Raw genomic sequence first — 21,111 nt, forward strand, 5'->3', positions numbered from 1 at the left:
GTGCTCGCCTGCCAACAGCTCTGCCCCCGCCTCCGAAGATCCCGCTCGTGACTTTTTTCAAGGAGCTGTAATAGCTAGCATTAAGTATTTCATTCTTACCAAAATAAAGATCTGCCTATTGATCTGAGGGGTGGGTCCGCACTTCCTGATTTCATTTCCCCCGTTTCCCAGGCAGGGTCAGCCCGCTTTCTGTTAAACTGGCTTTGGAGCAACTGCTTTTAACGTCAGACTAAAAAGCTGGTTTACAGGTGTTCTTATCAGTGGGGGAGGCTGGGGGTAAAAGACCGTGCCAGGAACCCCCTCACGGCCACTTACAAGTGCTGGGAGTCAGGAGAATTTGAGGAACAGGCAGGACAGCAACAGGGGTCCTGCAAACCGCGAGCATGGCATCCATGACCCGATGACAAGGGTGCCCCTGGCCCCCAGACTCCTGCTTACTGCGGCCACCCTCCATGGAAGGGGACGGGAGCCCTGAGCCCTGTGGGACCTTTCTGCTCGTGTGTGTGCACCCCTGAAGCTCATTTCTGAAATCAGGAACCATGTCCAGACTTGGTGCTAGAGTCTGAGTCGGTTACGTAGACGTCAGAAATGTTGAAAGGATGCGTGTTTGCCCCTAATGTTCGCACACAGGCCCAGGTTTACCTAGAACCCCACAGGACAAATCCCATTCATTAAAAACGGGCTCCATTTCCATGGTAATGAGAGCCATTACGTCACCCTAGCTTTCAAGGTCCCACAGTGGTTAAAATTAGAGATGTCCGGGTATTAACTACCCAGATGTACATGGAGCAAGAGGAAAGTACTTCCAGAAAGGAGGTTCTTTCATTCAGTTTGATATTTTGGTCTAAGTAGTAGTATGATAATTGGAAAACTTCCAGTCTTAAATACGGATATTTTGAGAACGTGTTCAGTATTCATCTACGTATGTGAATAGGTGTGGGAGTAGATCAAGTATAAAACAGCTAAAAGAGAAATCTAAAATCTAATTCGGGTGTGTAATACTAAAACATAAAATTCTTCCATTGAAGCAATTACTATGTAGATGGAGACATTATACTGGGACTGGCAGGTTTATCATCATTTTTACTATCGCTTAATGAATTTAACGTTGATTGTGAAATTCAGAGAGAATTCCTCAGATGTCTCTAAACTACTTAACAAAGCCAAGTTATGTATCAACCGCTACAGTTTTGATCTGATGGATTAAAACACTGGGTGGGGCTGGAAATGCTTTGGGGACGTGGCCCCCTCCCTCCCCCATGTCCATGAAGCCTGTCGCCTGGGGTTTTATTTTAAAAGTCCCTTCCCTCCCCCCCTTCAGCTAACCAAGTGGTGGGGGAAGGCTATGCTATATTAAGTTTCTTTTGGTCCTACACCTTTCTCTTTGTGCATTTGTGGGAAAGGACAGACAAAAGAAGACAGAAGACAGACGCAGGATACAGGGATTGCTGAAACATGCAGAGAATTTTTATTTATCACGTATGTTAATACTTCTATTTACTTGCAGAACAGAGTCACAGATAGAAGTGCAGGCAGGTGTTAGTAGGGTTCAGGGGTCTAGCACAGCATCTAGTACAGAGTCGGGGGGTCAATATGGGCTTGTCATAGTTCTCAGATGCCAACTTTTGGTACAGTAAACTGTCAATTAGTCGCTTTTATGTAGATGCCTTTTTTTGATTGCTGTTACAACACTACATTTTTGCCAATTAAGGATTTCATTCCATTTTTTTTTTTTGTGGTTTTGTGGGGTTTTTTTTTTTGTTTTGTTTTGTTTTGTTTTGTTTTGAGTTATCTTTAGAGGTTAGGTGGTAGGGCCCCATTCCCCTCCCCCCCACAACAGAATAGTATTCTTATTAGAGGTTCCTAAGACCAGGCAATTCCAGCATGCAAAGTGGGATAGCATAGCCGGGAAGAGGAGAAACTGTAGCCACCATCTAGGGATAATACATTCTAAAAGAAACAGATGAACAGACATGTGTAAGTCACTTTGTCCACCCCGGTATCCTTTGCCCCGCCCCACCCCGGCCACAGAAGCTATTTCTTTGAGATGCCCTAGGCTGGGTCAGTCGGCTCTGCGTGTTCTCATGAGAAATAGCTGAGCTGCGATGGCTACCTGGCATGCGTGTGCATGTCGGCGTGTGATGGGCAGCGGGGATGTAGGAAGTGAAGAAAAACAAAACTGATAATGAATGGGGAAAAAAAAAATAAAAAGCGGATGCCATCATGAATTACCTATCCACTGGCTAATGCAAAGTGCCTCTGGTTAACATACATTTGAGAAGTTTTAAAAGATCAGAGGCTTTTCGAGACCATTCTTAACAATGACCTCCTCAAGGTGCCGAGGTGTTTTTTCCCCCCTCCCCAAATTATAGACGGTGCAGCACCATGTATCTTAATAGAGGAAAAAGATTTTTTTTTTCCTCTCCGAAAAGTCTGAAATTTTAACATCAGACCAAGCAGCGGGTGGATGGAATTTAGTCTAGTTTTAAAAACGAGTAGCCAATTCAAATGGAGAGCTGGGGGGTGGGGTGGGTGGAGAAACAGAAACCATATGGAAAAACACCAATACTCGAAATCTTAAACTGATCGTCTAAAGCTGAAATCTGTTAACTTTCCCCCACCTGGATTTAATTACATTTAAAGGATGGCCAGAAAAAAAAAAATTATGTTTTGCACTGCACTTGCTCCGAAATGTGAAGAGATTATGTGTCATGTGCAAACATGTATACCAAGATGGCTGATGGCCCTGAGATGAGTTTTGTTTTCTCCCCGGGGCTCTGCCCTCAGTTTCCCAGGATGATCTTCATGTTTGTTTGTTTGTTACAAAGTTGTTGTGGTTTTGAATGTGCCTACCCATCGCTGTTGCTCCTGGCAGCCTGCGGGTCCTCTTCGCCGCCCCTTTTAAAGAGAGATTGAAAGCTCACCTAATCTGCAAGGCACCGCAATTTCCCAAAAACCCCACACAGCCTCTCTACATTCCTAAACAAACGGTCACCATCCTCCCGTTAATTCTTAGCCGCCTTTCTGGCTAAGTTGCAATGTCCACTGAGACTGCAGGCCGTGGAGGAAAGAACACCACACCTCTGCCGCAGATTAGCCGAGCCCTCTGGAGACTCTCCGGTAGGGTATACAGAAGGGACGGATAATTATTTTCTTGTGCTTTCACTAAATGTACATGCATCAGGGAGATAAAGCAGTGATTTATCTCACAATTCTTTGGAGAACAGAGCCGCGCATAAGGCTCCTGGATTCTCCCAGATCTCAATCTTTCACCATGTTGTATCTGAACACACAAAGGCAGAGATACGGGTGATTTTTGCCCATGATTTCCTGGTGCAGTATTAATTTCCTCCCTTCTTGAGGTCAGGGAAACTACCTAGGAAATGTTTTTATTTATATAGACTCGTTCCTGATAACTGTCATCAATTAAAACTATGTCTGAACTGTGAGACAAAAAAAAAAAAAAAAAAAAAAAAGAAAAGAAAAGAAAAAAAGAAAAAAAAAGTAAAAGAACAAAACTCACTACACCTCCAAAAACCAAACAGAACCCAACAAAACAAAACAAAACCCAATCTTCATAAGTGGTAGGAATTTCTCCTTGAAGGTAGGAAGGGCAGGACGGCTAAGCGTTCTACAGAGTTTTTTAATTGATTAGCTTATTAGCTCAACCAGTGTTAATGGCACTCCTTCCCCCCGCCCCCCCCCCCTGCCCTGGCACTAAATGTAAGGAAGAGTTAGCTTTGAGTTAGGAAAATCCGCACTTGACCTCTGTATTTCTGAAGGTCAGATTAATAGTACACCTTACTCTCAAAATGTAACCAGCACGGCAGTCTGCGGATAGTTAAGGCAAATCTCATAGCTTAGCCCAGCCCTAACAAAGCGCACATTTACGGGAGCGAGGAGGAGAAGGCCCCTGCACCACGCAGAACACCCTTTAGTGGATGGATGTCACCATTTCATAGGGAATTCCTAGTGAAGAAGGAAACCGCTTTTGTTGCAATACCGCAGTGAGGAAAAAGAAAAAAGGAGGCTCAGTTGAAGGAGATAAAAATAAGGTTTCTAGACTCACACGAAGAATTCCCCTGTATGTCACTTCCACGGGCTAAATTTAACGTCCTCAGAGATTACCTATGGCTTCCTCTACAAGGCAGGCAAACTGGGAATGTCGCTTCCTCTTTTTAAAAAGAAAATAGAAAAGAGAAGTTCTGGTTTAAATGCCTCATGTGCATTACAGACTGGCTCGCTAAGGGAGGAGAATCCTTGCTCTAAAAATTAAAAAACCGTAGGGCAGTCTGTAGAGTAATAAAACCTTAAGTAAATTATTGCAAGGATGTCCTATCTTCTACTGGACTCGAGCTAAGGTAAACAGTGGCTGCTGCATCCTTTTAAAAATGCTAGCTAGCCATGTCCAGTTTTAATCAAAATATTTATCTAGAGGGTACATGGTCAAATCATTTTTGCTTAACTAGCCTCATGAAGAAGCACTCCCCGGCAAGAATCAAGGGAAATAATTATGCAAGGTTTTTCTTTAAATTACAAATTCACATAGCTAAAAAGTCGGTTTCTGGCTTTTTGTTTATCAACCGATGGCAATCTCTGGAAAGAGGGCTTTATTGAAGGGTGTGTCAGGAATTAAGAGCTGCGAGCGAGCTATTCAATTAACCGCCTGTATATCCATATTGATAACGAGCCATTCATAAAACTGGTAAAACAGCCCATCCTTCTGAATTCGAGGTTCAAGGATAAAGAGCATCCTAAACGAAACCTTCCATTTGTATGTGTGACATCATCCTTAGCCCCGATTATGTGACCTAAGAAATTCTAGAATGTTCCATAAAGAGCCGCCTTCAGGCGCAGTCCTTGTACCTCTGAAAGGTGAGAAAATTCATCTTTGTTTGCCTGGTGCTTGGTGCATAGTAGGTGTCAGTAACTGCCTCTTTATTGGTTTGTTCTGGGGGCTTTTGGCGCATAACTGAATTAAACTATGCGACCTTGACTCAATGCCCCCCCCCCCCCATGAAACCAAACTGAGACAAGTTTTCAACTGAATCCAGGTTTAAGAAAGGGAATGGGATTGCTAAGCAGCTAGTAATTGTAAACTAGTGTCTTCAGGTGTTTGTAAGGTTAACCGCTGTCATCCAGTGAGAACAGAGGCGGGCAGATTTAGCTCCTTCTGTTTCACATGGGAAGGGCCCATCTGGGGTCCGGGCAGAAAAAGCAAATTCTGAGGGTATTGAACGCTCCCTTCTGTTTGCATGTTTTTCATGGCAAGCGTGACCCCCCCCCCCATTCCTTACAACCCTAGTACACGCACTCTCTTTTCATCTTTATTCTCACTGTGGTATTGTCACATTGTCCTGTACCAAGATGCCTCGAAGGACTTTTCAAAGGCAAAAATGCCCCTTGACCCAGCCGGAATACCTAACTCCCAGTCTCCATCTTCTTTCTCTAGGCAAGACTACTGATTTTTAGAAAGGGAAACAATGATTTGCCCATAATGTTAATTTCCGGGGGGGGGGGGGCGGGGCGGGGGGGAGGACGGTGAGGGAATGAGGAATTATTAACAAGGGCTGTTTCCTTCAACTTTGTTTTCATGTGAGAATATTACTGAAACAATGTCCTCCCTAATAGTTTAATACATCCCGCAATGGCGCATTGCGCTGAAATCTGCTGGGGGGGGGGGGGGCGCTTCTCTGCAGTGGTCAGGTTGCCTGAAAAGGGGGGTGGTCACAGCAGGTGTCAGCTATGTCAGAGACCCACTGCACCAAAATTTGGGCAGGTCTGCAGCAGACCTGTCATGGGGCCAGCCAGGTGCTCTCTCCCTGGTGGTGGTGGGGGTGGGGGGGGATAGTTTTACAACAACACTGGTGCTTTATTATTACTTTGATTATTTATTGCTGCACCAAAGAGTCTAAGGGGGGGGGGAATCTCCAAAGAGCTCTTCCCTGGATTTTCTCCTATGTAGGCTGAAAAAATTAAGTGAAAATTGGCTGCCCAGCCCCCAAAATCTACCTAAACTTCCTAAAGGTTAGTATAAAACGTGTTAATCTCATTGTGCCCCAGCACAGAGTTGACACTTACTCTCCATTAAACCCATTAACATGCAGAATCCTCATTTGCTTCACAATGGTGCTTTTACCAGATTCTCCAGCACCTAGAAAATGAAAGTAAGTCTCAGGTTATGAGGGAGGCATTTTACACACTTTGGGCAGGGAAGAGGGCTGCCGCGTTTTCCACAGAAGCAGCACGCAAAAAAACAAACAACACAACAACAGGAAACACAAAAACACCAAACAAACAAAACAACAGACTTGCAATCTTCCTTGACATTTTGACGCAGAGAAAACGAAGTAACACGTCCAACTCTGTGTCTACCTGCAGTGTTTTCGCCATCACAGTGACAAGAATTAAAGGGCTTGCTGTTTTCAGGGTTTTGTTTTCTTTTGGTTGTTTTCAAATTTGTGGGATGGGAAAGCAAGGGGGGGGGGGCCAAGACAGGATGACGCAATTTTGTCATTTGAGGGGGTGGGGGGAGAAACTTGGAAGTCAAAACTGAAACTGAATAGCATTCACTGGTGAAACATACACATACATGTAGATAGCCACAGAATTCCCGGTTTGTCAGAGGTTTCATGGTTAAAACACCCAGGATTCACAAACAATGCCCAGACACCGCTGTCTTCAGCTCACGGACTGACGCAGCATTTCCCTCCCGCAAATTTTCACAATTCAGCTTCTTTAATGGACAGCTTTTCTCCCCTCGGGCTACTCAAAAATCAACCCCAACCCGCAATTTTCCATTTATCCTCCTTTTCCGCAAAGGGTATCTTCCTAAAGATAAATTCTCTTTGGATACAACCACCATGTTGCGGGGGGTGGGGGGGGGTGGAAAATGGAAGACCATCCAGTTTATGTCATCTTCTCGAAAAATACATTTTGGTATCAAATATAGTGCTTGAAAACGACCACATTCGCATGCAGCACCAACTATGAAAAGTGCTGTTTAAAGGACATGACTTTAATCATGAGGGAGCCACTGGATTTTCAGATTCCTCGAGCCCTTCTCAACTAAACAGTAAAAAGGAGCACATGCCTCCATTTTAAATCACCTTTCATTTGTAAACATATATTTTATGGAAAAAGCACAGTTCCACCCAGCAAGAAGGAGGATTGCTATTTTTTTCATTCTTTTTTTTTTTGCAAACGTATACTCTCTTGAACAAGTACTGTGTATGTGAAAAATTTTTTGCCCTCCTCCCACACAAATCTGTTTGGTTTTTTTTTTTTACCCCCCCCTTTTTCAGTTTTAATTTTATTAATTGTTTTTGTTTTACTGCCCAGAGGGCAAAGCATTCCTCCTTCTCTTGCTTTTTCACAAGGCTGTAATCAATATCTGTAAAAGTTAAAATTAGTTTCCACAGAAACATTGATTTCAAAGCAAACACTCTATCTTAATGAGCCCAAGTCTAATAAATTAAAATATTAAAGGCACTATTAAGAGATTCCGTGCAGAGAATACAAGGCATTAATCAGAACCTCCAAATTCTTCTGTCAGAAGTGTTAAAATGTGCACCACCTCTCTCTTACAGGCACAGATTTGTGCCTCAGTTTCCACATTTATGTCATTAAGATGCATTTTGGGCATCATGAGGTTTCCTCTGGGGGGGGGGCTTATTAGTTTGGTTGCAGACCCCCCCCCCTGCCAGAGGCTATCAATCAATCATGGTAATATGTAGCCATATAGACTAGGACACCTGGGGAAAATGAGCCCACAGGGATGTAAAAGGTGTATTCAGAGTAACAGTCTCAAATTAAGTGGAGACTGTTCACAGAGCAAAGGTGTTAGAAATTTAAGGCACTGTTAAGTGTCACACTTGTTTCTAATTAGTATTCAGGTAACAAGATGGCATTCCCAGGAAAAGATTCTAGACTTTTCCAAGCCGATACTTTGAAATCAAGTTATATGCATATTAATATTCACATAGCATAATTCTACCTTCAGAAGCTGTAGGCAAGACTTCAACATATGTATCATTTAATTATTGAAATTGCAAATGCAGAGAACACCAGACTTGTTTCCACTTAATTAATTTTCTGCTTTATATAAATCTGGACCCAGGAGAACAAAGAGGTGACCCATCCAGAAACAGCAAACCAAGCACCACCACAAAGGAAAAAATCGGCCTTTTACGTTTTTATTCTTTATAGTCAAACTGTTTTTGAAGTGCGACCATGAACTAGGGTTTAACCTCGCAAATTCACAAATTAACTCAGATAGCCAAATTACTAAGGAAGTGGAAAACTTCCATGCTAATTAATGTTTGTGTCATTCTTGTGGTCATTTCAACAATTTCTTTTGTGCTTATGTTTCACTTTGCCTCCCCCCACCCCCATCAGCACCTTTAAGAAAAAAGGAGAGGCCATGTCCTTATAGTTAACAACCCCCACCTCCCCGCCTTTTTTTTTTTTTTTTTTTTGGCCAAAGAGGAAAAACCGCAATCAAGAGAAAACCCAAAACCAAACAACCAAATGTCACTTGACAAACAACTAATTAACGTCTGCCCATCTCCTTCCACCTGGAAAAAAAGTCTTCTCCTTAAAGCGCTCTCAATGCCCCCTCCCACCTTGGGAAGGACAAAAAACCAAAACAAACACAAAAAAACAAACAAAAAAAACCCCCACGCCATTTCCAGACCAAGAAGCCATTTACAGACAAATGTCATTTTCCAGTTCTGATTTATGAATGTCTTTTTTTTTTTCTTTTTCACAAAGCACTCTCAATGTGGCCAACCAACAGGAAAATGTGTGTGTGCGCGTGTTAATGGTGTGTGTGTGTGTGTGTGTGTGTGTGTCGTGGGGGGGGCGGGAGGGGGCTGTGCTACAATTAATTCTCTTTGCTTTTCAAAAAGCCTGCATGTCTGGAAGGGGAAAAAAAGGTCATACTGTAAAAATGACGTGTCATTTGGTTTCACTGGGCACTTAGCGTACTAACTCCTTTTTTTTTTTTTTTTTTTTTTTTTTTTGGGTCTCATTTTATTTGATTCTCCTTCTCTTCCTTCCACGGCCGGCCCCGGCCCGGGACACGTCTGCTCCGCGCACACAGTGTGTCCTGCCCGAAACGCACCGAGTCGCGCCCAGCGGCCGCCGCGCTCCCTCCTCCCCGCCCCCCCCCCCCACTCCGGCGCCACGACTCGCCCGCGCCCCCTCCCCCTCACTGCACCACCTTTACCACTCCGATCCCTTCCGAGGGGCTGATGTCACCCGCCCCCCCCCCCACTCTCCTCGGCCACTTCCCTCGCCACAGCCTCCCCTCGGCGAGGTCCCCTCCGCCACCGCGGCGCCCCCCCCTCACGTCACCCCCTCCTCTATGGCCCCTCTTTTCTTCTCCCTCTCCCAACAAATCACACACCCCACGGAGGCGGGTCCCCCTCCCTCTGCCCGCCACCCCATTTCCTGTCCCCGAAACCCTCTTTTTGTCGCAGTCTCCCGAGCCCTGTGGGGCTCCCCCTCCCCCTCCCCCTCCCCAACATGCACCCAAACCCCCGGCGTCGTGTAGGCCTCGCGGAAAACAGAGAGAGGAAAAAGAGCAAGGGGGAGGGCGAGAGAGAGAGAAACAGAGACGGAGAACGGGCGGGCCGGGGGAGGGGGCCCCGCGCCCGCGCCGCCGCGGCCCCCCGCCCCATTTTGAGCCCCCCCCCCGCCCCCCCCGCCCGGCCGAATCTGCGCCCCGGGGTCCCCCTTCCGGCCTCGCCCCCCAGAGACAGAGCCCGCGAGCGGGCGGCGGGCTCGGGAGCGCGCGCCCGGGGCGGGGGGCGGGCTCGGCGCGCGCGGCCTGCGGGGCGCCCCGAGGGGCCCCCGGGCCGGGCCGGGGCCGGCGCCCCCCGCCCCGCCCTTACCCAGCAGCAGCAGGCGGTGCGTGGCCCGGTAGACCTGCTTGTCCTTCTGCAGCTGTTTCTCGATCTTTTTGTTGGCCTCGCGCTGCGCCTTCTCCTCGTTGCGCTGGTCCTCGGTCTTACTGTTTCCGAGGCAGCCCATGGCGGCGGCGGCGGCGGGGCGCGGGGCGCGGCCGGGCTGCTGCGGCGGCGGCGGCGGCGGCGGCGGGGCCGGGCGCGGGCGGCCTCACGCGGGGCCGGGAGGGCCGGGGCAGCGCCGGGCGGGCGGGCCGGGCGCGGGCTCGGCTCCTCGGGGAGGAGCGCGCGGGGCGGTCTACGGGGCGCGGGCCGCGGAGCGCGCGGGGAGGGTGGTGGCGGTCGGACCGAGGGGAGCGCGTCGCTCCCCGCCCCTCGAGCCGAGGCCGAGGGGGCTGATGGCCGCCGCCGGGCCGAGGCGGACCAGAGCAGGAGCTGCGGGAGCTGCTGCCGCCGCTGCCGCCGCCGCCGCTCTTATTGCCTCGGCCCGGGCCCGCCGCCGCCCCGACCCAAAGCTTTGCAGCGGGCGGGGGGAGGCGGGGGGAGGAGGAGGAGGCGGCGGCGGCGAGGGGGGTGGAAGGAGGAGGAGGAGGAGGAGGAGGAGGGATGAGGAGCAGCCGCGGCAGCGGCCGCGGCGGCGGGGAGGGCGGGAGCTGGCGGAGGGAGGCGTCCCCCCCCCCACTCCCCGGGTGCCCGGGAAGGGGGGGTCCCTCCGCCCGCGCCCGGCCCGGGACGGGCCGGGGAGCCGCCCCCCCTGCCCCCCTCCCCGGCTCGGGCCCCCGGGAGGGCCCGGCCACGGGAAAGGGGGGGGGAGAGGGGGCGGCCCCGAGCCAGTGACGACCCCTCGCACGACGCCAACGCTCCACCCCCCGGGCCGCGTAGCCCTTGCGGCCCCCAAGGCCGAGCCCCCCCCCCCCCTCCTCCCGCGGGCGCCGCCGAGGGGCCGGGGTGGGCGGAAGGGGAGGGAGCGCCAGCCCGAGCCCGGACTTCGGAAAATTTTCGAAAAGAGAGAGACACAGAGAGACACAGAGAGAACCAGAGAGCAGGGAGTGTGGAAAAAGCGAGGCGAGCACGAACCAAAGGACAGAGCAACCGAAAAGGAAAATGTGTCCAAACACATACACAAATACTGAATAAAAATCCACACGACACAGCGATGGTGGTTTCTGGTGGGGGCGGCGGTGGCGGGGGGCGGGGGGCGGGGGTCTGACTAGATGAGCCGCTCGTCGCGCCCCCGGCGCCGGGCGCCACTGCCCGGGCCGAAGGCGCCGCTGGCCCCCGAGCGCCCGCGGCCTCTGCGCTTGGCGCGGCCGCCCAAGTAGGAGAAGAAGGCGCAGCCCAGGAACACTCGGAAGCAGCAGGTCGCGCCGAACACGAAGCCGCAGCCGCGGCCCTGCTCCGTGCGCTTCTGCAGCAGGAAGTTGAGCACCCACGAGGGGCTGCGCACCGAGAAGACCAGGAAGACCACGAGCGGCAGGTGGGCGCTCAGCGCGCCGGCCTTCAGCGGCCCGGGCCGCCACACGACGCCCCCCACGCGCGGCGCCGTGTAGTAGGCGTCGTCCTCGTCGCCCGAGTCCGTGTCCCACGCGGCCCAGGCCCTACTCGTGCCCCCGCCGCCGGCGCCCTCGCCGACCCCGCCGGCGCCCTCCGCGGCGCCCTCGTCGGCGGCGGCGGCGGCGGCAGCGGCGGCGGCCTCCGGGCCTCGGGCCTCCTCCCGGGCTTCGGGCGCCGTCTTCTTCTTCTTCTTCTGCATCTTCTCCAGCTTCTTCCTCTCCTTCTCCTTCTTCTTCTCCTCTTTTCTTCGCTGCTCCAGCAGCTTCTTCTCCATCTTCCTGCGCTCCTTTTCGGTCAGGAACTTCTCGGGGGGCGCCTCCCGCGCCGCACTCTTTGGGGTCCTCTCGGAGTCCCCGCTCTTCCGCGGCGCGAGCGGCTCTCTCGGCTCGGCCAGCGCCGCAGCCGCCGCCGCAGCTTCGGCAGCCACCTCGGCCGCAGCCGCCGCCGTCTTCTTCTCGCTCTCCGCCGCTCGGGCTTTGATCTTCATGGCCATCTTCAGCATGGTGGCTCGGCCACCTCGGGGTGCCGGGCTCGCGCCTGGCCCGGGCGCCCTGCTTGCCCCCGGCCTCGGCCTGGCCGGACCCCGTGCGCCCCGTGTCGGGGGGGAGTCGGCTGCGATCCCCGCCGCTGCGCTGCCCCCGGGGCCGCGGAGCGCGGCTGGCCCGGGCTTCGGGCTGCTGGGCTGGCTGCCTAAGAGTTAGCGCCAAAAAGGATGAGCAAACAAAAAAAAGGGGTGAGAACAAACCAAAAAGCACCCAACAACAGCGAGAAACCAAAAAGCACCGAGAAATGTCAAACAACTCAAAAAAGAAAAGTGCAGAGGCGCGATGGCACGAGTTTGCTGTTACCCTCAGGCGCTCCTCGGTTTGGCTCTTGGGCACGCCAATGGAGAGGAGAAAAGAGAAAAGAGAGAATTGGGGGGTGCCCGGCAGGCGCGGGGCAGGGCGGCGGCGCCGGGGCGCCCCTGCCCCGTCCCGGCCCCGGCGGCTCTTGCCCCGCGCCGGGCGACTCGCACTTCCGCGGGAGGCCACGGTGCACCCGGACTTACATGTGAGTGAGATGCACTCACACGCAAGGCAGTGCCTGCCTGCCTGCCTGCCGGCCGGCCGCCCGCCGCCGCCCCGCGCCGGGACAGGGGTTCGCTCCAGCCGGCGCCGCAGCCCCGAGCCGGAGAGCCGGCGAGCGAGCGGGCGAGCGCCGCGCCGGGCCAGCCACCTGACGCAGCCCGCTCCGCGGTGCCGACGCGACTGAGTGTCCCCGCCGAAGACCGGCGCTCCTAACCAGCCCGATGACGCCCCAGCCTCTTCAGAGGACGGACCCACAGGGGCGGCCCCTATAAAGCGAAGGGGAAGCCGAAAAATCGGCCCGCCGGGGACGCGCCCAAACGGGCCGCCGCGCACCCAGGGGGTGCGGGCCACCGTGCGGGTGGTGCGGGTGTGGGCGGGGGGCGCGGGGGGCGCGGCGGCGCTGGGCGCGGGGCCGCCCAAGGCGGTGGGCGCCGGACCCCGCCTCCCAGACCTGCCTCCCAATTTTCGGTGAGTGGTGTAGCCCTGGGCGGCGTACAAAGTGTGCGACGGCGGCGCTTACCCCTGTTGCGCGCCTCCTTACCTCCAGTTTCCCGGTTAGCGCGCGCGGGGACCGCCACCCCACCCCTCCCTTCCCCAGCGGCGCGTGCCCGTGGAGCTAGGTGTCGGCAAGACTAATTAATCGCGACGCCTGGAAAGGGTTTCGCTCTTGCGGTGAGAGGCGCTGTGCGAGCGCAAAGCCAGCCCTACCGCCAAGGAGCAGGAGGCGGGCGGCGCGCCGGCGACGAGCGCGCGAGAGCCTGAGCGGCGGTGGCCGGAGGCCGCAGAGTTGGTGCGCGGCGGCGGCGTCCTCCCAGGCCGGAGGGGTGGAGGGCCGAGGGGTGTCCTGGAGGCCAGCGGCCCGGCCCGGGCACTGCGGGGGAGCCCCTGCAACAGACGGAGAAGTAGTTTATTGACCACGAATTTGTTGGAAAACTCTCAAGTGTCCCCACCCCAGGACGTGGTAGGAGCGCACTGGGGTTCAGGGCGGCGACGCTAAAGTTCCTCAGAGCCGTCGCTCACTTTTCCTGGGACCCTGGATGAGTCACTTGCTGCCACATGGGTGTCTGCTTGGGTACAGTTCATTCTTTCATTCATTCATTCATCCATTCAACAGGTGGTCGGGCCATGTGGCCCACCTGGCGCCCAGGTGATAAGGCTAATAAGACTCGGCGACTGCCTTGGGTGCGTGGCCGGCCTACCTGCCAGGAAACCCAGACGGGCAAAGTGGTCACGAAACTCTCTCCCTTACTTTTGGCCTTATCTGACTTTCTCAACAGTCAGGAAAGCGTGGGGTGGCTAGGGAAAAAGGAAGGAAGGAAGCCCACCTGTAAACGGAAACACGCTTAACATACCTAGGGGTACCGGGAGGGGTGGGGGCTGTGGATCCTTCCAGAGGCCTTGAGTACACTGTCTGTAACATTCCAAGTTTTCTTTGAAAGCAGAAGGACACTGTTAACCATTCAACTGAACTACTGAAATCCCCCTTTGCCGAAAAGTAAGAAGAGGTGGAGAGAAGGAGAGGTTACCTATTATTTCTCTTGGCCCCGTCAGGTAACACCTCTATCCCTGCTCTACAAGGCCCCCCCCCCCTTTTTTTTTTTTGGCTCTGAAAGACAACGGAGGGCAACGCAAAGTCGCTAAAGACCCTGGGCACGAAGAACAGGAAGCAAAAGCCGCTCCGGACCCTCATAACCTGCAGCTGCTAGGCCTCCGAGGGCCTCCGACCTTCTCCAACCTCCGCGAACTGCTGAGCGCGCCTTCCCACCGCACACGCACGCAGACGGAGCCACGTCTCCCATCACACTTCCGGCTGTGGCCTGGCCTCCCTTCCACCCCAAAATGCACCTTCTTCTGAAAAGAGCTCCAAAGAGATATGTTGGAGGTTAATGCTTTTCCCCTAAACCCAAGTGGATGAAGATGGTAAAGGGATAGACCCAAATGCGCCTAGAGGCCGCTTGGACGGGAAGGCCTCACGGGCCAGGATTCCGCGGCTTTTTGAAGGGGTCACGGCTCACTCACAATCATTCACCGACTAGCCCCGAAATGACTGGTTATCTTCCCCTATTCAATAAAAACTTCTTGATTGAATTCGACGAACTGATCGTCATTTTTGAAAACTGGCAAAGACGGATAAGGAGGAGGAACAGGCCAGAAGTTTCTGTTACGCTCCATTTGTTCAAAAGCATCTTCCTTCCTGCTTCGGATGTGGCAAAACACAAATACACTGTATTTAAGAGGAACAAGCTAAAGGGTAACCAATACAGACGGCCTCCATACTTCTGCCAGTGGCTACACATCACTGGGGTGACTCTACTGCTGAGTCTCCTTATTTGGAAATCCTGGAGCTGGGTTACCGTCTCCCCCCTTCTCGATAAACATCACACCTGAACTCTGAAAGGGGTGAAGCTGTCCCATGTCACACACAGACACATATTCCAGGCAAAGGCACAATGGGGGCTATTGTCCCAGAAACGTATCCAGCAAGGTCAGGGCTTCACTCATTTCGACTTCTAACCCAGCAGGCCACCCTCCAGGGGTTTTTGTTTTGTTTCGGCATAGGCTTCACCTATATGGCGTTGTGGCCGCTGGCGGACACACAAGGCATTTACTTTGTAAATAAATGACAGCAGGTGGAATCAAGGGTTTACAGGTAAGCAAACGGCACCGAGCGCCCTGAAACACAAGCTCGTTGTGGTCTGTCCGGCTTTCTGTTTTCACCCAACACAAACGGAAAGACGAGATTTTACTTAATTGGTGTGGTGAGCTGACACCGGCTATAGTTTTCCGTCTTGCATTTGACCTACCCCTGGCCTTAAAAGTTTTAATTTTTAAAAAGGGCTTTCACATTTGGAGGCCACCATGCGTGACCTTTTCATATGAATTAGTAATTTATTCTAATAGTTCGTTGCCATTTTAAGGACCTGGTTTACGCTTTGAAAGTACAAGCCATCCATTAGCATGATTCTTGGAACAGCTCAGACTAGAGTTTTGTTTTGTTTTGTTTTGTTTTAATGGAGGGGGCCTCTCGTGTGGCTCAGGGAGAGATGGAGGTCGTGGAAACTTCAGGCTCCAGAGAGGAGCAAAGGGCCAGAATGTCCTGGGCATCAAACGTCCAGGGAGGGCACAGGTCCCTGGCTCAGGTGACCTGCTTCCTTCCAAAGCCAGCAAATTGGGATGACGCACCCTTAACCTAAAACACGAGGTCTCCTAATGATACAACTGGGTGAGACAGACGCTGTCACATGCTACCCAGAGCGACGGCCTAGCGACAGGTCCTTCCAACGCCACATTTGACGGCGAATTCACGTGTCCGAGTTTGAGTTTTGTGGTCTTGTAAGCTTCGTATTTACGGATGGATGTGTTCCTTGGCTCTTTTACATTTTCCTGTCCGAGCAAGAATGCCTTGTCTGCTTTTAGAAGCAACAGACTCACTATAGCTCGGAATCGTGAAAATATTGTTACACTTAATGATGTAATTCAGTTTTTGGACAAGGGTGTTCTTGGCCTTTCGTCAGCTGGGGTCATGGAAAGAGCCCAGAGAAAATATAATAATATTTTAATAGCCTAGGAAACAATAAATAGGTTTCCACTGAAACAGAAACCTCAGCTATAAGATTTTAATAGCATTTAATGCCTCCACACAGTGTTTTCGGTCTTTAAGGCACCTTCTGCGCTTTATTTAAGTAGAATCAAATTGTTGCAAACGGATGTGACATGAAGCCTGTGCCGTACAGATGTTGAAAGTGCCGCACAAGACCCAGGGAATCCCTGCTAAAGAGGTTCTATCGCTTATGGCCACAAAGTTCTTAAAATCTAACCTAGCGATGACCCAGGGCATTTTTTCTTGTCATATTCCCTAGTTAGTGACTTCAATCACAGTGTACCTCTCAACTTGCGTTCTAGATGACACATGATGTTCAAGTTAGTAAAACTTCACCTCAGAAGATTCGAAGTCAAAGAATTAACTACCTGCCACATGAACACTTTCCCTCTTTAGTTTCCGTTGACTAATTCCAAAACAATCTGTTTCAAATTTAAAACACAGCTAATCCAAACGGACTGTGGGGAACACCCTGGCCAAAGTGTTTGGACCCAATTCCTCGAGCCAGTGCGTTAAGACGCCATTCAAGCATCTATGGTAGACCACGGTGCACAACTGTGAAGGCACCTGGGATTTTCTGCACCTTCATGGAACTTTTTGGACTCTTGATGAGTGGGGCCCCATTTACGAGGGGAGCTTTCTGGTCTCCACGGATGCCCAGTCGCCAAGGCTGTTAGTGCCTTCCTCCCAACATCCCCAAGAGTCCCAGAGTGGTTGGGAGTAGACTTTTAACAAAGCCACCACCGACCTTAAAAGGCGGAACCGGTCAAAAGGAGACTATATGCTTTACTTAAGTTTATTTATTTATTTTGAGAGGGAGAGAGAGAGATATCAAGCATGAGCAAGGGAGAGGCAGACAGTGAGCCACGGAGCACCACATGGGACTTGATCCCGCGAACTGCGAGATATGACCTGAGCTGGAATGACGCCCCCCCCTCCTCTGTTCCTTTTAAAACTTAAATCTAGGGGGCTCCTGGGTGGCTCAGTCGGTTAAGCACCGGACTTCAGCTCAGGTCATGATCTCACTGTTGGTGGGTTCAAGCCCTGCGTCGGGCTCTGTGCTGACAGCCCCGAGCCTGGAGCCTGCTTCGGACTCTGTGTCTCCCTCTTTCTCTGCCCCTCCCCCACTCGTGCTCTCTCTCTCTCTCTCTCTCTCAAATAAATAAACATTAAAAAAAATTTTATTTTTTATTTTTATTTATTTTTTTTTCAACGTTTATTTATTTTTGGGACAGAGAGAGACAGAGCATGAACGGGGGAGGGGCAGAGAGAGAGGGAGACACAGAATCGGAAACAGGCTCCAGGCTCCGAGCCATCAGCCCAGAGCCCGACGCGGGGCTCAAACTCACGGACCGCGAGATCGTGACCTGGCTGAAGTCGGACGCTTAACCGACTGCGCCACCCAGGCGCCCCTAAAAAACATTTTAAACTTATATCTAAATAAAATGATACCCATGGTAGCCTTGACTGAAGATTCTAGAGGGACACGCTTTGGACTTGGGGCACAATGACATCAAACAGAGACCCATGGATCCACTGACTGGAGTTTGTCATTGGGTTTAAAGAAAAAAAAAAAAGAGCTGTACAAGTGTTAACTGCTTGAGAGCAGGAAAATTAATTCCCCTAAACATAAAATATTTTTAACTCCCCGCGGGGGGGAGTTTTTTCTTGAGGGCCAAGGTAATGGCAACGCCTGTGGCTTAGAGCTTTTGCGTTGGCCATGAGGATGGAGACTCATCCAGGATGGGGAGTGACGGAAGGAGGGCCGGCTAACTTCTGTTTTCATTTTCGAGGTGCCTTATTTAAGTGACATTTTGATCCAACATCTTACTGAACAAGTATCGACAGGAAGAAACAAAACGCCAGTTGGCCCAATCGATAGAGTGGCATCCTAATAAGACCTCCTCAGATTTTAAAGATTTTAGGTTTTTGCCATCACGTTCAATTCTTCAAATTTAGCCCCCTATAATTAAGAGTTTAGATAGTCAAACGCTCTGGCTTCACCGGGTAATAAGTTTCCTTTCATTAAATGCTGCTTTGGCTTTTTTTTTTTTTTTTTTTAATTTTTTTTTTTCAACGTTTATTTATTTTTGCGACAGAGAGAGACAGAGCATGAACGGGGGAGGGGCAGAGAGAGAGGGAGACACAGAATCGGAAACAGGCTCCGGGCTCTGAGCCATCAGCCCAGAGCCCGACGCGGGGCTCGAACTCACGGACCGCGAGATCGTGACCTGGCTGAAGTCGGACGCTTAACCGACTGCGCCACCCAGGCACCCCTGCTTTGGCTTTACCTACGTACCAATGCAACGACTTCGAGATACAAGTTTTCCATCTCGGGTTTTACTTGATCGACCTACCAACGGAACGTCGGCGACCCCTTTCAAACAGCCTTGCAACTACCGACCAGCCTGTGTTTCAGATGCCCGAGGTTCTGGCCAGGCCTGGGCACTGGCCTTCCCCGCTGGAACCCCTCCCGAGGCTCACTTCTACCTGCTGTTGGTAAACCCTGAATTAAGCAATTAATGGCACATAATTAGTCACGTGTCTACTTCATCTAGGAATGGGTCTACCTTTTCATCTTCTTGCGTTTGCCCACACACGTTGAGACTGAATTAGAAAAAAATGCGTAATTATACTTCAGGTCCACCTATCTGCCCGGGTTTTTATTTTGAGGGGGCACAAACAGCCTGGCTCCCAGACGGGGAAGGCGGCCTTCTGCTCTGCACTGAGGCTCCAAGCAAGCCCCAGCTCTCCTCCCAGCCGCCCCCCTCCCCTTCCCCCCAGTCTCCATTCAGCCACCATTTGGTGAGATGCCCAGGCTGCACCCCCGCCCTGACACCCTCCCTCGGGTGCCGGGGTCTGCAGGGGTGCACCGCGCCCCGCCGGCCTGGCGGGAGCCCGCTCAACAGCAGCACAGCCCTATTGGCACGGTGGCTTCCCCAGGTCTTTGCCGACCACTGAAAGTTAGGAGGAGAAAACCGTTTGGCCAAAGCATCGGCCATTTGCCCCCGGTCTGGGGATCAGATGAAAAGGAGAGGTTTCCACGAGCTCCAGACCTCAGTTCTACCCGCAGCCGAGTCTCGGGGGTCTCTGCACGCCGCCCGGGCTGTGAAAGCTGCTGGGCAGCTTTCTTGAACATTCCTGCCTCTCCGTTGCCTGAGTCCCTACTACCTTCTCAGATTACGGGCCCCTTTTGTGCTAATTACACTGAAAAAATTGAAAGAATGTCGCTGACTTTACAAAGAACACAAAGCAGGATTGCCTTAAAACCTAAATATAGCCGATTTCTTTCAGGAGGCGCACAACTAAGCTTTCACGACTTGTACCGCGTGGATTAATTGCAGATGGCCCGTTCATTTATTAAGACCCAGGTGACAGAAGGGCCCAGCGATCGGGAGGACAAACTGCTTTGGGGGTCCATTTACATAAAATGAGAAGATCGGATTATTGATGAACCCCCCCCCCCACACTTCCTTAATTGTAAATTATGACTTGCCAACGATGGCAGGCTAATGGAAGCGACCGCGGAAAGAAAAGAAGTTGGCCACCTGGAGAAAGCAATACCTGTACTATGCAGGTAAAGGCATCGATGAAATGAAAGTCTAACTTCTCCCCCCTCCCCACCCCGGGGGAAGGCGGTGGCTGCAGCACAGCAAGAGGATGCGGGTTCCACTGCCCCTGTTCTCTCCTATGTGGGAAGCGACTTGTACAAGCCAGCATTGGGAAGGACGAGCTATCCCTGCAAAGCCAAGGGAGCTATGGGTTAGACCGCCCCCGCCCCCCCGCTCTGAAATCCCCTAAGGGTTAATAGGTGAACAGTAGCAGCTTGGAATGATTTATTTTTCTAAGGAACATTAAATACTGAATTGCTCAGGCTGAAATAATGCCACAGCTGTGCCCCGCAGGGCTGGATTTTGGACACCGGCTCGAGTGACAGGTGTACTTAATGAATGCCCAGCTTGGCTGAAGTGGTGCCCCACTCAGATTTTCCCCACCGATTAATTGGTAGGGGAGTCTGGAGCCAGCCAGGAAAGTGCCTTTCGCCACAGACACAGAAGACCATGTGTGCTCAGCCATCAACAAAAACGCCAGCCTCGGGGTGGCGGGGGGGGGTGGCGCGCGGAAAATGGAGGCATTGCTCCCTGAACATAAAACAAGAAAATCCGGACCCTGGAAGGTGGGGAAAAGACAAGGTGGGGGCCGAGAGAACTGATCAGGACCAAACCCTTCCAGGTTTTCAAGCAAACAGGTCTGTCCTATAACCGCCTCTTGGGAGGGTTTTAGCAACCGAAGCGAGCCCGGGATTCTAGGAGACGTGTCACCAAAATTGGTATTATTAGAGCAAGTGGCACCAAGCTAGAAACACGGAGTCTAATCTGCAACATACTAATTATACCTATTTTTACCCCAGGGTTGCAGTGACCTAACGCCAAGAAATGAAATCTCTAGAAAACTAGCCCTTCACGTGTACGAGACGCAAACACCTTGGGGGTGGGGGCCGCGGGGCATCGGCTCCACGGAGTCCGTGGGTCCCCTCTGGGGTGAGAAGTCAGCAGTCACCTGCGAAGGCAGCGGATTTTCATGGGAACTTGGCAGCAGTGGAGGAAGCCAAGTAAGGCTCTAGACCAAACCTTGGGCGTCCTGGTCAGCATGCTGGTTAGAGGGCCACTCTGGAATGTCAGTCTGGCCTGGGCACAGGTGACTACTCCCACGGGGTGTCCCGGTCTACAGAGGGAAGGAAGGCGGCCAGGCTTTTTGTCGAGCCGACATGGATCCTTCACAAGGCTTTCCTTGGTCCGTCCCCCGTGTGCACTGGGCCCCTGTCTCTTGGCAAGATGGGGCTGATGGTAGGGGACCAGCTCCAGATGCTGTCACTTTGGAGACTGGTTCTAGTAACGCTGCTTCTAAGAAGATGGTGGAAGGTGTCGAGCGGCTGAAAGCAGTGTCAGGCTTTTTCGCTTCCTACCCTTCACAGGTAATC

The 21,111-nt window shown here is 52.0% G+C and overlaps 1 protein-coding gene across 6 annotated transcripts in view; it reads right to left on the bottom strand.

Annotated features, from left to right (window-relative positions):
• GNAS (GNAS complex locus) overlaps positions 1–21,111 on the bottom strand; it is a 55,100-nt gene that overhangs the window by 8,712 nt on the left and 25,277 nt on the right. For 2 of the 6 annotated variants that reach the window (XM_030309297.1, XM_030309296.1), the window contains exons 1-3: positions 9,897–10,074; positions 6,082–6,154; positions 2,854–2,898 (exon numbers count right to left, since the gene is read on the bottom strand). In XM_030309297.1, coding sequence (XP_030165157.1) covers positions 2,854–2,898; positions 6,082–6,154; positions 9,897–10,035 — 257 coding nt within the window. In that variant the 5' untranslated portion in view covers positions 10,036–10,074. Of the gene's footprint in view, positions 1–2,853; positions 2,899–6,081; positions 6,155–9,896; positions 10,075–21,111 lie in introns of those variants that run through there. The other 4 variants (XM_030309295.1, XM_030309294.1, XM_030309299.1 and 1 more) reach the window with 2 other exon arrangements.

This window comes from Lynx canadensis, chromosome A3 (assembly GCF_007474595.2).
Source record: "Lynx canadensis isolate LIC74 chromosome A3, mLynCan4.pri.v2, whole genome shotgun sequence".
In the NCBI taxonomy this organism is placed as follows: domain Eukaryota; kingdom Metazoa; phylum Chordata; class Mammalia; order Carnivora; family Felidae; genus Lynx; species Lynx canadensis.